The sequence below is a fragment of the Loxodonta africana genome, chromosome 20 (assembly GCF_030014295.1).
Source record: "Loxodonta africana isolate mLoxAfr1 chromosome 20, mLoxAfr1.hap2, whole genome shotgun sequence".
Taxonomy (NCBI): domain Eukaryota; kingdom Metazoa; phylum Chordata; class Mammalia; order Proboscidea; family Elephantidae; genus Loxodonta; species Loxodonta africana.
Window position 1 is genome coordinate 53,911,510 of NC_087361.1, and position 15,900 is coordinate 53,927,409.

At 44.9% G+C, this 15,900-nt stretch overlaps 1 protein-coding gene across 20 annotated transcripts in view; it reads right to left on the bottom strand.

Moving 5' to 3' along the window:
* The window catches only part of TIAM1 (TIAM Rac1 associated GEF 1), a 424,375-nt gene that overhangs the window by 51,766 nt on the left and 356,709 nt on the right, over nucleotides 1–15,900 (bottom strand). For all 20 annotated transcript variants that reach the window (XR_010318722.1, XM_064273167.1, XM_064273165.1 and 17 more), the window contains one exon: nucleotides 13,570–13,794. Coding sequence is in view for 19 of the 20 variants with exons in the window: in XM_064273167.1 (XP_064129237.1) it covers nucleotides 13,570–13,794 (225 nt within the window). In the remaining variant the exon portion in view is untranslated. The remainder of the gene's footprint in view (nucleotides 1–13,569; nucleotides 13,795–15,900) is intronic.

The following is a 15,900-nucleotide window of genomic DNA, read 5'->3' on the forward strand; positions in this document are numbered from 1 at the left end:
ATGTTAAGGCCAACCACCAAAATAGTAGAAATAGATTATATAAACTGAAAAGGTAGCAGAATTTAAAAATTCAATCCAGAAGAAGGCAGGAAAGGGAAGGAAAAAAGGCAAGACAAATAAAAAAAGCAAAATAAGACCAGAAACAAGTCAAAATGCAAGGCTCTTTTAATAAATGCAAAATGAACTAAACTTAATACCTAAACTTCATGTTTAGATTAAAACAAAACTCCAGCTATATGTTATATGCTGGAAATAGACCTAAACATAAAGACAATAAAGATTAAAAGGATAGAAAAAATATATTAAGCAAACATAAAGAAGGCCACGTTAGCTCTACGAATGTCAGACAAAACAAATTCAAAAGCAAAAGCCTTCAATAAGTATAAAGAGGGCCATTACATAAAAAAAAAAAAAAAAATTAGTGGAAAATTCAATTCTCCAGAACAAAACACCAGGTATAGATACCTAATAACATAGCCTCAAAATACGTAAAGGAAATTTTGACAGAATTTGAAGGAAAAGATGACAAACCCACAATTATAGAGAGGACATGAATATTTATCTTGTAGAAGGATCAAGCAATTTAAAACAACCAGTAAAAAAATTACTGATGTTCACATATGTCAGTAACATCAGTAACCATTAAGCCTAATCTATGAATGTATTTCAAACTCTTCTCCCAAGAATTAGTGAATATACGTTCTTCCCCAGGATTAAACGATTTGTGAAACCAGGCCATATATTAGGCCACATTCTAAATTTGAACAAATATCAAAGGATCTGTATTCAGACAGACCACACAGACAACATGTCCTGAAACTTACTTTTTTATAAAGGAGTCGAAGGACAATAATACCAATGGCAGTTTTAGAGAAGGCAGACAAGACTGGGGTACTAAATTTCCCTACAAAGTTACAGGAATGTGAAGCAGTGCAGAACTGGTGAGGAGACGGCTAAGGAACCAGAAGGCCCAGAAACAGTCCCACAGTGTCTGGGAGGGTGACATACAGCAGATGTGCCATTGCAGAGGACCCCTGGTGGTGAATGGGTTAAAGCACTCAACTGCTAACTGAAAGGTAGGCGGTTGGAACCCACCACCCACTTCATGGGAAAAAGATGTGGCAATCTGATTTCATAAAGACTCATAGCCTTGGAAACCATATGGGTCAGTTCTACTCTGTCCTATGAGGTAGTTATGAGTCAGAATCAACTCGAGGGCAGTGGTTTGGTTTGGTTTGGTATCACTGCAGATAAGGGAAAGGAATGGACTATTCAATAAATGTTCCTAAGACAGTAGGTTACCCATACGGAAACAAATAAAATTGGGCTCCAGCTCAGATCATTTCAAAAATAAATACCAGGAAGGTGGAAAGCAGAATGTCAATAGCCAAAACTGCAAATCTTAAGGATTTCTTAAGCAAGATACAATAAGAACAAGCCGTCTGAGATTGAAATATAGATTTTACAAAAATTTAAAACTTATGTCCATCAAAAGGCACCATAAAAGCAAAAAGGTAAGTTACAGAATCAGAAAACTAAATTCAACACACAGAACTAGCAAAATAGCAATATCGAGAATATAAAAAAACTTCTACCAATGAAAAACTACATGTATATCTGATCCTGAAGCCTATGTTCTTTTTCTACCCCATTCTGCCATGCTTTCCACCCTTAACTAAAGATAAAAATTAATAGGAGAGAAAGGGAAAGGGCAGTACAGTTTGTGGTAGATGGCTTGTAAATATCACCCTGATTTCTCCTCCCATCTCTGTAAGCACAGGCCCTTGTGTCTCTTTCCATACCCCCATGAAGTTGGGCTAAGCTCATGCCTTGCTTTGACCAACAGAATGTGATAGAAGTCATTCTGTGTCAATTCCTAACCAAGGCTCAACCTCTTGTGACCCTGAGCCCAAAATATGAAGAAGCCCCAAGCTAGCCATCTTCAGGATTAGAGACCTCAAGTAGACAGAGGGCCAGCCAAACAATCATCAAAGATGTTAGCGAGGCCATCTTCAACCACTTGGTCCCAGTCAAGCTCCCAGGTGATATGGCCACATGAGTGGCCCCCACATAAAGACAACAGAAAACCGCCCGGCTGAGCCTGGTCCAAATTGCTTACCCACAGAACAGTGAGCCAATAAAATGGTTGTTTGGGGATTGTTTGGCACACAGCAATTGTTGTTAGGTGTTGTCAAGTCGGTTCAGACTCACAGCAACCCAATGTACAACAGAATGAAACACTGCCCAGCCCTGCACCATCCTCACAAATTACTACATTTTGAGCCCAGTGTTGCAGCCACTGTGTCAATCCATCTCACTGAGGGTCTTGCTCTTTTTCACTGACCCTCTACTTTACCAAGCATGATGCCCTTCTCCAGGGACTGATCCCTCCTGATAACATGTCCAAGGTATATGAGACAAAGTCTCGCCATGGTGCTTCTAAGAAGCATTCTGGCTGTACTTCTTCCAAGACAGATTAGTTCATTCTTCTGGCAGTCCATGGTATGCTCAATATGCTTTGCCAACATCATAACTGGAAGGCATTAATTCTTCTTCGGTCTTCCTTATTTATTGCCCAGTTTCGCATTCATATGAGGCTATCGAAAATACCGTGGCTTGGGTCGGGTACACCTTAGCCCTCAAAGTGACATCTTTGCTTTTCAACACTTTAAAGGGTTTTTTTGTAGCAGGTTTGCCCAATGCAATAAGTGTCATTTGATTTCTTGACTGCTGCCTCCAGGGGCATTGATTATGGATCCAAGTAAAATAAAAATTAAAAAAACCAAGCCCATTGCCATCAAGTCGATTCCAACTCATAGCGATCCTACAGGACAGAGCAGAACTACCCCAAAGGGTTTCCAGGGAACTGCTGGCAGATTCAAACTGGCAGATTCAAACCGGAGACAGTTTACAGGATTAGGTGATTGTATCTTGAGTCAGTCTCTTCTGAGAAGTAAAAGTCTTGTCTGCCTTCTCTTTTGGTTAGCAGCCAGGCTGTAAACCACTGTGCCACCAGGGTCTCCCAAGTAAAATAGGTAACCAATAATCATAACACAGCAATAGATAAACAATTATCAGTTAGGGGGAATTTAGCAATCAAAAACACCAAAGAGGCAGGAGTTGACAGTGGTGCACCCCAAGAGAGCCGAGGAGAGATTACACCGTGGTAGGAAAAAGAAATTCAAGTAAGATTAGTCATGGTCTTGCTCTCAGTCTTCCAAGGTGTCTCTGTTCACCCCCAGCTTCATAGGCTTATACAGTAACGTTGTCAAGTTTTTTCTGGAAACTGCACGCAAACACAGTTCTACAACTTCCTTCTCCAGCTTCCTCTTTACAAGAGATCTTCCTCTATAACAGACTCTGAAGGAACACCCTTCTTTGTCCTGGATGTTCCTTCCCCCATTTACCTATCACAAACACATAGATGGATTGTCTGATAATGAGCAGGGAGATGAAGAAGTCAAAGATGAGGCTGAGAAGGGATGAAGGAATAGCCAGAGCAAGGGAAATGCCTTCTAATCTCCTCTGTACCCCCAAGCGCTTAGCACACTCCCTGCATAGAGGGGCCACCCACTAAATATTTAGAATCCAGAAAGGGAGTGGCACTGACTCTAAACAGATAATGTGTGAACAGGGGGGTGGGCAGACCTAGAAAATACGCAAGTACAGAGCAGGGCTAGCAGGGCTGAGGGAGCAGCCCAGGGACAGGACGAATAGGATATCTCAAAAGTTCCTATAAATAAAATTCATTGTGGTGAATGAGTTAGGTCATTTTTTTCCCTCTTAAATTATTTTCACATTATAATAATGCTTTTGTGACTTCAAAAACCTTCTCCACTAACACATCACATACCCATTAGTGGGATAAGGAACTCTGAGATTAGGGAAAGTACAAGAACGTTAATGAAAGTTTACGTTGAGATTCACCTTTGATGCAGTAGACACTTTTCACTGTGACTTCATTCAAGTCCATTTGGGGCTTAAATTTAAAGGAGGAAGAAAGAAAAAAGTTCCTCGCCTTATCAGATACATTAAACAACAACAACAAAAAAAACAAACCCATTGCCATCGAATCAATTCCGACTCATAGCAACCCTACAGGACCGAGTAGAACTGCCCCACTGGCTGGTAGATTAGAACTGCTGACCTTTTGGTTAGCAGCTCAGTTTTTAACCACTATGCCACAGTGTGTATTAAATATGCAGATTCTCTGATTCAAACACTTCCAAAGAGCACCCAATTATAACAGATTTTTTAAAGGCCCTTATTAATATCTGAATTTAAATATCTGAGGAGGAAAAAAAGGTGGAGGAAGGGGCACAAAAAGTTTAGACACCACAATAAATTCAACAGTTAGACTACAATTTTATTTTTCAGTCATTTTACGTTACATGAGTATAAGAATTCCATGGTGTTACTAGCTGGCCCGAGTCAGCCCCAACTCATGGCAACCTCATGCACAACGGCATCAAGCTGCTGTGATCCACAGGGTTTTCAATGGCTGATTTTCAGAAGCAGACTGCCAGGCCTTTCCTCCTAGTCTTAGTCTAGAAGCTTTGCTGAAAGCTATTCAGCATCACAGCAACACGCAAGCCTCCACTGACAGACAGGTGGTGGCTGTGCTTGAGGTACACTGGCCAGGAATTGAACCCAGGTCTCCGGCATGGAAAGTGAGAATTCTACCACTGAACCACCATTGCCATAGAAACCCTATAGGATATACAATCAGTGTCACTGCCCTCCCTCCCCAACAAAGCTACAATTGTAGAGCAAAAGAAGAACAAGGTGGGTGAGGGGGGGAAGAGGGAGAGAAGGACAAGGGCAGAGGAGGAAGATGATGACTGCTGAGGAAAAGCTAAATATACACTATTTTAAAAGGGGAAAACAGAACTTTATGTAACTTGGTACAGAAACAACTTCTTACCAGATGAATTTCACAAAAGCTTATTTTTTTTTTCCCTATAGAGAACAATTTTAACATCTATAGAAACTGTAGATACAGCCCTCACTGACCCTGTCAGCTTGTGGTGAAAGCCAAATAACACAAAGTAGGTTAAATACTTTAAAAACACAAAAGTCTATCCAACGTGAGAAACAGGAGGAGAGAGGCTCTCGCTCTCTGAAACAGCGTTTTTCCTCACGCACAGGATTTGTCTGGGTCATCTGCCACATCTGGTGGGAGAATGTCAGCGACTGAAAGGTATCCCCAAAAATGTGTGTCACCTTGGCTAGGCCATGATTCCCAGTATTGTGGGATTGTCCACCTTTTGTCATCTGGCATGGTTTTCCTATATAAGCCCTACCTCTCTGATGAGGCAGGATTAGACACAGTTCTGTTAATGAGGCAGGACTCAATCTACAAGGTTAGGTTGTGTCTTAAATCATTCTCTTTTAATTGATAAAGAAGAGAGAAGACAGCAGAGAGACAAAGGATGTCATACCACCAAGAAGGTAGAACCAGGAGGAGCAGAATGCATCCTTTGGACCCAGGGTCCCAGTGCTGAGAAGCTCCTAGACCAGGGGAAGAGTGACGACAAGGATCTTCCTCCAGAGCCAACAGAGAGAGAAAACCTTCCTCCGGAGATGGTGCCCTGACTTAGGACTTTTTGCCCAGTAGATTATGAGAGAATCAATTTCTGTTTGTTAAAGACATCCATCCACTTGTGGTGTTTCTGTTGTAGCACAGCACTAGATGACTAAGACAGAGATCAAGAGCACGCGTTCAGATCCCCAGGCAGGGCCTCTAGGAGCAGCTCCGTGCTCGTGGCATGACAACGAGCAATGCACATGCTGTTTACCCAGTGCACATGGCTCCGAATTATACTGACAAACATATCCAGGGTCTGTGAGACTGCAGAGAGTCTAAAGGACAGGACTGTTCTGTCTGTGGGGAGATAAATCTGTGCAGTTCCTCCCCTCCCCCGCCGCCTGATGGGCTTCCGTCTTCAGAACCTCACTCCCTGAAAATCTCCAGGGAACACCAGGCCGAAGCAGAACCTCCCATTTCACGGGTGCTGTAGAGAGCAGGCTCTGTCCACGCTCGCTGCTTCACAATCCCGCCCTCTCTGAACCAAGGCCATGGCAGAAGCCTGCCTCTCCTGTTACAGGAGAGCATCTTTAATCTACTTCCTGCAGTAGGGGCATCTGTACTCAGGGCAATCTTCACAAAGCATCAGACAGATGTGCCTGGGGTATATCAAGGGGTCTGACCCTCAAAATTCAACATGGGCCCTAACTGTCTTCACATGCTACAGGCCTGGTGTTGCAGGCACTCAGCTTTTTCCAGCTCAACATCAAGAACAGCCATTTTCCAAAGCAGCAGCAACTTCAATTCACTGAGCTCTGCGCACTTCATACAGAAATACTGTGAGCTATCCGTGGAGCTGGTGGCACAGTGGGTAAGAGCTACGGCTGCTAACCAAAAGGTCGGCAGTTCAAATCCACCAGCCGCTCCTTGGAAACCCTATGGGGCAGTTCTACTCTGTCCTATAGGGTCGCTATGAGTCAGAAGCCGACTCAATGACACCTAACAACAAAACAACATACACTGAGCTAAACAAAAGCACCGGCTGCACCCCAACTGGTCAAGTGGAATTATAGGAAAGATAAAGTAGAGCTGAGTTCGCCACAAAGTGACACGAATCTGCGCCTGAATAAAAGAATTCAGAAAGAGAGAGACAAAGACGTGTCTGGAAGCCTTGGAAAGACACCGCTGATGCCAGCTGAATGACGATTCTTACAAAAAAAACAGTTGCCATCAACTCATTTCCAACTCATGGCGACCTCATTTGTGTCAGATTAGAAGAGTTCTTCACAGAGATTTCAACAGCTGAGTTTTCAGATGTTGATCACCAGGCCTTTCTTCTGCGGCACCTCTGGGTGAACTCAAACCACCAACCTTTTGGTTAGCAGCCAAGCACACTGACCATCTGCACCACCCAGGGATTCCCATGATTCTTATAACTTACATAAAACTTGAGGTTTTGCACAATTGCTGGTTGACATATCTTTGTCGCAAAGGCTAACTGAAGTGAGCAACACCTCACGCTGGAACAATTTCATTGGCATGTGGGGAACCGTCAGCATTCAGAGTAAGCAATGACTTGTATTCCCCTCCTTCCTTGTCCCAAGAAAGAAAAAGGAAAGAAAAAAAGATGCCAACAAAGAGTGCTTATGTTGAAATTCTCTCATAAATGTTTAATAAAAATTTTTATTTATTTATTTATTTTAGATCAAGATTCACTTTACTATGTTGATGTTTACTGCCTTTCTTTCCTGGAGTGATGTGGGTAAGTTTTCTAATCAACTAGGCCAGTAGTTGTCAACTGGGGTGATTCTGTCCCCCAGTGGACATTGGGCAATGTATGGAGGTAATTTTGGCTGCCCCAGCTTGCAGTGGAGGTTTTATCGCCACGGAGTAAGGAGCCCCAGTGGTAAGACAGTTAAGCACTTGGCTGCTAAAGGGAAGGTTGGTGGTTCGAATCCACCCACAGCTCTGCAGGAGAAAAGACCTGACAATCTGCTGCCATGAACATTACAGCCAAGAAAACCCTAGGGGGCAGTTCTACTTTATCACATGGGGTCGTTATGAGTTGGAATCTACTCAATGGCACCCAACAACAGTGAGCAGAGGCCAGAGATACTCCTAAGCATCAATGCACGGACAGCCCCCCAACAACAAAGAATTATCTGGCCTAAAGTATCAACAGCATCACTGCTGAAAAGTCCTGACCTAAGCTGAGGTCATTATTCAAAATAAATTCGACAAGAAGGGTAAAGAGGCCTTTTGGAAACCCAACACAAAGACACCTTTGCCACGGTCTCCTCCAGCTTCCTCTCTGCTCCAAGGACATTCCCAGAATCACAGCCACTGAATAGACTGTCCGCTTTCTCCTGAACATCCTCCCTATTGCCCCACCAGGTGGTACAAAAACAAAGGCATTAAAAAGTGATGAAAGTAGCTCCAGTAAGATTCCAACAGGTCTTGCAGGTGGCAAGTGACCGAGGACAGGAGACGAGTTTTACAGGACACACTGAGGATGGCAAATGACCGAGGATAGGAGACGAGTTTTACAGGACACACTGAGGATGGTAAATGACCGAGGACAGGAGACGAGTTTTACAGGACACACTGAGGGTGGCACTTCTTCATCCAGAAGCCTGGCTTTCTAAGCCACCAAGGCACCCCACTCACCACAGCTCCTTCTAACCAGAAAAGGAGAGCTGGGGATACACCCCAGGCCCACCTAACAGAGTTCTCATTACAAAGATCTCAGTGAGGCAGGCCACGAAATGTTACCCACCAACACCACTACAGAAGTCTGTGTGTGATCGCACATTGCAGTCATCTTCCCATTTCCACCAGTAAAGAAAAGAAGAGGCTCCATGAGCCAGGAAGAGTTGGTGACCTAAGATCCCAAGGCAGTAGTTCCCCATCCTAGCTGCTTGTTAGAAACACAGAGGTTATTTTAAGCAACCACTACAAACACAGGCCAGCCCCTCTCCAGACCCAGTGATTATGCCCTCTGTAAAGGGTCCAGCTATTTCAGCATTGTAAGAAGAAAAAAAAAACCAAACCTGTTGCTGTCGAGTCAACTCCGACTCACAGAGGCCCTACAGGACTGAGTTCAACTGCCTCTTAGGGTTTCCAAGGAGCGGCTGGTGGATTCAAACTGCTGACCTTTTGGTTAGCACTTAACCACTACGCCACCAGGGTTTCCATTCCAGCATGGTAGACTACAGAATTCGTTTCTGCTTTTCTACTTGGCAAAGGAAAATCCTTTAAGTAAGGTGTAAGTCACAGATTTAGTCAACAGACAATTCACCTGCTGCAGGTTAGGTAAGAGAAGAGGGCAACAAGAAGTTAAAAAAAAACAAGCAGCCTCAGGACACAAGCCAGAGAATTTTCAAGCCCCATAACAGACTGTGTTTTGGGTTTACAACGTTTATTAAGCACTTGCTAAGCACTATTCAAACACTTTACACATGAACAAGTTGCCATCATGTCAGTTTCCACTCATGGCGACCCTGTGTGTGTCAATGTAGAACTGTGCATCATAGGTTTTTCAGTGGCTGTGACCTTCTGAAAGCAGATCTCCAGGACTTTCTTCTAAGGTACCTCTGGGTAGATTTCAACTGCCACCCTTCTGGTTAGTAGCCGTCCACTCCCGAGACTACACTTTACATATGGTTGTTGTTAGGTGCCACTGAGTCAATTTCAACTCATTGCAACCCCTCATTGGAACAGAGCATACTGCCCCGTAGGGTTTTCTAGGCTGTAATCTTTAGGGAAGCAGATTGCCAGGTCTTTCTGCCATGGAGCTGCTGAGTAGGTTTGAACTGCCAACTTTACAATTATCAGCCAATGGCTTAACCACTGCACCACCGGGGCTCCTTCTACTTTATATAACCAATTAAATCTTCACAACTACGCAGTTAGATAGGTCATACAGTATTATCCTGATTTTATAGATATGAACACTGGAGTACAGAGAGATTAAGCAACCTGTTCAAGGTCATGAAGCTAATGAAGGAGAAGGAGGACTCCATCCCAAGGAAAAATGAACCTAGTCTTAGCCACTGGGCAGTGATGCTTCTACACAGAGAAAAACAACCTGCCGTGTGTGCAGGAGGTTCAGAAGTAATCCAGCCTTGAAAACTGATCACATGTTTCAATCAGGGTTCTCAGGTGAGGGTCTGGCCAGGCCTGCCTATGTGGGCTTTGGAGACACGGAGAGCTCAGGTGGAGCTTGGCTGGGCTGGCCTCCAGTAGTAGAGACATCACAGGCTCACGTGGATCCCAGAGCCCTGAGACGCCACAAAGCCCTCTCAAGGTGGCCAAACATCCAAGATGATCATCTGAAGACAGGCCTGCATCCAACCTCAAACCTGCCACTCAGGATGTTTCTTATTTTTAGTTACTTCTAAATTTAGACTAAGGCTGTGGTCCAGCCAGCTCATTGTGTAATTTTTTTTTTAACTGTTTTCTATTTTATGTGCAGCTGTCTCTGAATAGCGCTGTATCTCTGCCTCATTTTTGAGCAATCTTTCAGGTTATTTCATCCTGTTTACTTGACTCTCCTTTTATCTTTCACTGTTCAATGGGAAACCGGAAATGGAAGCCACCAGAAGCAGACAGGCTGACCCAACCTTCTCCTTCCCAGCCAGCCCAACAGTGCTGCCTGCAGAGAGCACTTGAGAATTCTTCTGGAATTTACTAAATTTGAAGCCAATTTAGAAACCTTTCAAGAAAATAAACACCACAACTGTATTTTCATGCTTCCTCCTTAAAGCAGCTTGATTACCAAAGACTGAGCAGACTTTGCTCTGAATGACTGTGACCATTGCCACATATTAAAAGACGTTGTTGTTAGTTGCCACTGAGCCAGTTCCGACTTATGGCAACCCCACGCGTGTCAGAGTAGAACTGTGCCCCACGGGGTTTTCAATGCTGTGACCTTTCAGAGGCTGATCGCCAGGCCTGTCTTCCGCGGCATCTCTGGGTGGGTACAAACTGCCAACCTTTTAGCCAGGACTTGGGCGCTTAATCATTTGCGCCACCTGGGGATGCAAAAAACAAGAACTACCCTGACATGTGAGTCTGAGGGCTGAATTGTGACATGGTCGGCATCATCCTTTCAGCACTAGCTTGGTGCCTGGCACACTGGAAATTTTAACAAGTGTCAGTTCCAAGTTATGAAAGTTAATTGGTAGAGACAAAGGAATGAATAAATGCCCTCAGAATGATCCTAAAGCAACAGTTTTATTAAGTTTTAAACAATGGTGGGTCCAGTGAAATAATCCCATAGCCAAGGGGCCCTGGTGGCACAGTGGCTAAGCATTAGGCTGAGAACCAAAAGGTCAGCTGCTTGAACCCAACAGCCGCAACTTGGAAACCCTATGAGGCAGTTCTACTCTGTCCTACAGGGTCACTCTGAATTGGAATCGACTCAATGGCAATGTGTTTGGTTTTTTTTTTTTTCTCTTTTTCCTCCAAAGGTGACTGGACTCAAGGATAATTGTGGTTAGATGTACAAGTCTACTGTTTCGTTTAAAATTCCATCACATGAAAGACAGGATACTAAACTGTATATATGGTATATACACAGATATTTGCAAAACAGATATATACATATTAAACACAAACACATTTTTTAATTTTAAACGTGTTTTAAAAAATACTTGTAAAACAGACATGTATGTGTATATGTCTGTGTACACGTAATTTTTTTTAAAAGAAGAAATATACCAAAATATTAACAGTGACCATCAGTTCAGTGCTATAATTCTCATCTTCCATGTGGGAGGCCCAGGTCCAATCTCTAGCCAATCACCTCATACGCAGCCACCACCCATCTGTCAGTGGAGGCCTGCATGTTGCTAGGATGCTGAACAGGTTTCGGCTGAGGTTCTACACTAAGGCACACTACCAAGAAAGGCCTGGCAATCTGCTTCCAAAAATCAGTCAGTGAAAACCCTGTGGACCACAACGGACCAATCCACAACCGACCATGAGGATGGCACAGGACTGGACAGCATTTTGGTGCACTGTGCATGGGGTTGTTTTGAGTCGGGGCAACTCAACAGCACCTAACAACAACAATCTTTAGAGGAATAAATTGTGTTGAGCAATTTCAGTCATACTTCATATTAGAGATCACCTGTAAAGGGCCAGGAAATAAACTTTTTCAGCTCTACAAAACATACAGTCTCTGTCATAGCTAGTCAACTCTGCCACTGTAGCAGGAAAGCACCACAGACAATACACAAAAAGAGAGAGCGAATACGTTCCAATAAAACTTTATTTACAAAAACAGACAGTGCGTCTGGACTTACACAGCCTGTCGGTAGTAACCTGTCAAGCCCTGCCTTCTACCCATAACCCACAGAAAGGGCGCAGACAGAACACTCAAAGATGAGCACACACTGCAGTTTGGAGAACATACATCCAGGCCTTATAATAAAACCTTTTAAGTACTCTAATCTGGCACCATATACTTCACTCAAACCCATTACAGAAACAACTGTTTATCTGTTAGCTGAGTTTTAAGAGATCAAGCCTGACATCTTGTGGTCACGTAAAAGAACAGTCCTCATGTTCTAAAACCCCACTGCCATCGAGTCCATCCCAACTCATGAGCAGTGACCCCATAGGGTTTCCAAGGCTGTAAATCTTTACAGACGCAAAATGTCACATCTTTCTCCTGTGGGGCTGCTATTGGTTTTGAACCGTCGACCTTTTGGTTAGCAGTCGATTGCTTTAACCACTACGCCACCAGGGCTCCTTCTTCATGGCCTGGATTCCCTTCTATTAAGGGTACATAGCTTACTGGAGCCAATTTTAAAGGCTTTGGAAAGGGTGAGGGTGCCACAGTGACATCACCAGCCAGGAAGGCAACAGCAACGAGTACACTCCATTCCCTGAAGCCTCAACTTGCCAAATTTGTCCAGGGCACCACTGAGCAAAAGAACGAACCGTTACAGGACTTAAAATTTCACAGGAAGCCAAGCTTTAGGTTATCTGAAAAGCAATGGCAGGGCAAGAATACCTGACATACCTACACTCAAATTTTGAAACTGAAGACTTATTTTTAACCTATGTCTTGGAAAAGGAAAATGTCTCCAAAACCCCCGCTGACTTATTAATCAACCCAAACTCCAGAACCAGGTTGTGGAGAAACACGTGACACCGATCTGCAGCTGCCTTGTCCACGTACTCCCCTGCTGAACGAGAATGGGCACCTGTGTGCAGACCGTGCACTCAGAGCTGAGGAGATAAACATCAAGGAAACACAACCCCAGGCCCAGGAAACACACTCAGAAGAGAGACATGAGCCTGGCAGCAGAGGATGATATGATTAGGGCCCATGTGAAGGCAAGCGTGCAGGGCCCTGGGAGGAGACAGCCAGCTCTGTGGGGTCCCAGGAAGGCTTCCCAGGGCAGGTAGCATTCAAGCTGCTTCTTTTAGAGCGAGTACAAGGTGGCCAGGAAGCAAGGAAGGATGACTGTAAACAGGAAGAGCAACAGATGGGGTCTGGCAGGGGGTTCCGCTGCTGGGCTCCTTCAGACTTGAGATGGGAGGAGCCCAGGGGATGAACATGGGGCAAGAGCTTTGGGCACAAGTCCACTCTGGGCAGCCCAACCCATGTCCTCTGTCACACAGCAGGGAAAGCAGGGCAGCCGGTGTGGGGGATGGTAACATGAGGTGGGGGTAGGAATCAGAGTCCAAGCATCTTACATAATAATCCCAGCCCTGTGTCCACCTAGCTGTTTCCAAAGCCAAGACACAGTGGCTTCTCCACAATGACAAACAGCAACAGCATCATAAAGCTTTGTGTGTGTGACAGGCAGATTTCTAGAAAAGCAGCCTTTCACTGAAAGAAAATTTCACTGCCCCTTTGAGACTCTGATGGGAGATCCACACTCAGAAATCAGTGAACCTCACAAACACATTGCACACTGGTGGGCACACCCAGGCCGCCCACCTAAATATGCCAGCACACATTAAACCTCCCGGTCCTTGGCCCAGCCAAGCTCAGACGCGCCCCCCGACACCACGAGCAGCAATACCTGGGTTGCTAGTGAGGAAGGCCAGGGGGTTCTCGCTGAGGTCCTGAGGGCCGTCTACGCGGTGGGGTGGGCTCTCCAGCAGCTCCGTTCCCCCGTCCAGCTCGGGGCAGGTCCTCACCAGGAGGCCCAGCGACGGCTGCGTGAGGAAATCTTTGAGCATAGATGAGGTCAGGGTGCCAGCAGCACAATTATTGATCTCGAGAATCTCATCTCCCGCTTTCAGGCCTGCCAACGCAAGACGGAAATCTTTAATTTCAAAAAAAAAAAAAAGAAGAAGAAAAAAGCACCATCAAATCAGATCTTAACACCTTAGAAGTTCTGTTGCAAAGACTCCAACAAGCTCTCCAACCCCCGGTCTCACAGCCCAGGTGCTGCAAACAGGCTGCAGTGCTCAAAAGCGACTATTAAGTGACAGTGTGCGCCTTGGTCTCTGAAGGTTCCAGACTAGAGCGTTATAGCCCTGAAGACGACGACCAAACACAGTCACTCCTTTCACAGGTCTCTGAATATGTTCTAAGCATCTGGCGATTTCTCTCCACAAATGTGAATTCCAGCTATCCTCCTACAGCTGAGGGAGAAAGAAGGAAACCGACATGCCTTCTCCACGCTCACACTGCAGCACACACATATGGCACAGCCTCACGTCAACAACTGGTCATGTCTGTGGAACCCAGATGCCTTGAGCAGCCTCCCCACTAGACTGCAGAAGTGTGCTCGCCTTGTTCCCGACACATTCACAGACCACAACTGACAGAACCAAATGCTATCGTTTCTTGCCCTTTACTTTACTACTTCAGGGCCCTGGGGTCAATGTCTTTTGGTAGGTCCCCAAAGGCTCCCCTTCTTTTGCAAAGCATGCTGGGGGAGTTGCCACAGTTTGTGATCTAAAGGAATAGCCACAGACAAGCCTAACCTAGAAAAGCAAAAAGCTGTGGCCGCCCCGTGGGGAAGGTCAAATGATATTAAAAGAAAATTCTAGCAGTTTCAGAAAGGGAGAAGTCATGGAATGACATGGAAGGAAAAAAAGTATTCTTTCGGCTAAGAAGGGAGTCCCAACTTGGGTGGGTCACATGCCCCGGCCAAACTCTACTTGGGTTTCCAAAATATTTGATATCAATTTTTATCGTAAAATATTCCAAGAAACATCATGGGTGGGAACAGGATGGAAGAAAAAGTAAGAATATTTTTCCCATAACGAGAAGCTGAAATTACTGAATTCTGGAAAGCTGACCACTCCATTTTTAGGTATAAGACTTTGGCATCAGAGCATCTGAAGTGAAAAGCAGGCTTTTTTTTTTAAACTCTCTCTTAAAGACATTTCTTCTTTTTGTTAGATATTAAAGGAAGTAATGTAAGGCCAAACAGAAGTCTTAAAAACTAAAAACATCTCGGAGATCTTTTTAAAAGAAGTTCCACTAACTAGTAGCATAGAGGGCACAGTGGGTTGAAGGAGCCCTGCGGATGCAGCAATTTAGAGCTATGGCTGCTGACCAAAAGGTCAGCAGTTCAAATCCACCAGCCGCTCCTTGGAAACCCCATGGGGTACTTCTGCACTGTCCTGTATATAGGGTCACTATAAGTCAGAATCGACTTGACGGCAAGGGGTGGTGGGTTGAATTGAGGCCTCCCAAAAAGATATGTCCGTGTCCCAGAGCCTGTAAGCGTGACCTTATCTGGAAAAAGGGTCTTTGCAGGTGTAATGAAACTAATGACCTTGAGATGAAGGCATCCTGTATTATCTGGGTGGGTCCTATCCTAAATCCAATGGCAAAGCGTCCTTAGAAACAGAAGGGCACACATGGAAGAGGAGAAGGCCGTGTGAGGATGGAGGCAGAGACTGGCATCAAGCAGACACCGGCCGAAGGACACATGGAGAAACCAAAAGCTGGAAGAGCAAGGAAGGATTCTCCCCTAGAGCCTGTTAAGAAGCACGGCCCTGCCGACGCCTTGACTTTGGTCTTCTGGCCCCTGGAATTGTGAGAGAACACATCTGCTGTCTTCAGCCACCCACTCTGTGGTAATCTGTCATGGCGGCAATAGGAAACAATGCAGGGGGAGACCTCAGCTAGCGATTCTCAGAATTAAGAAGTGAGCGGAGGCGGCCGAGCAATGGTGAGCAACAAAGTCCCTCACGGAGTCTTCTTGTCTCAGCCTCACCAGTTACAGATGGAACTGTGTCCCCCAAAACTGACAGGCTGAAGTCCTAACCCCTGCACTTCTGAACGGGACCCTGTTTGGGGAAATAGGGTTTCTATATTTTGGTTTTAGATTATCGGCTACATTAAAAAAGGTCGTACTAGAGTAGGGTGGGTCCCGATCCAAATCCCTTCT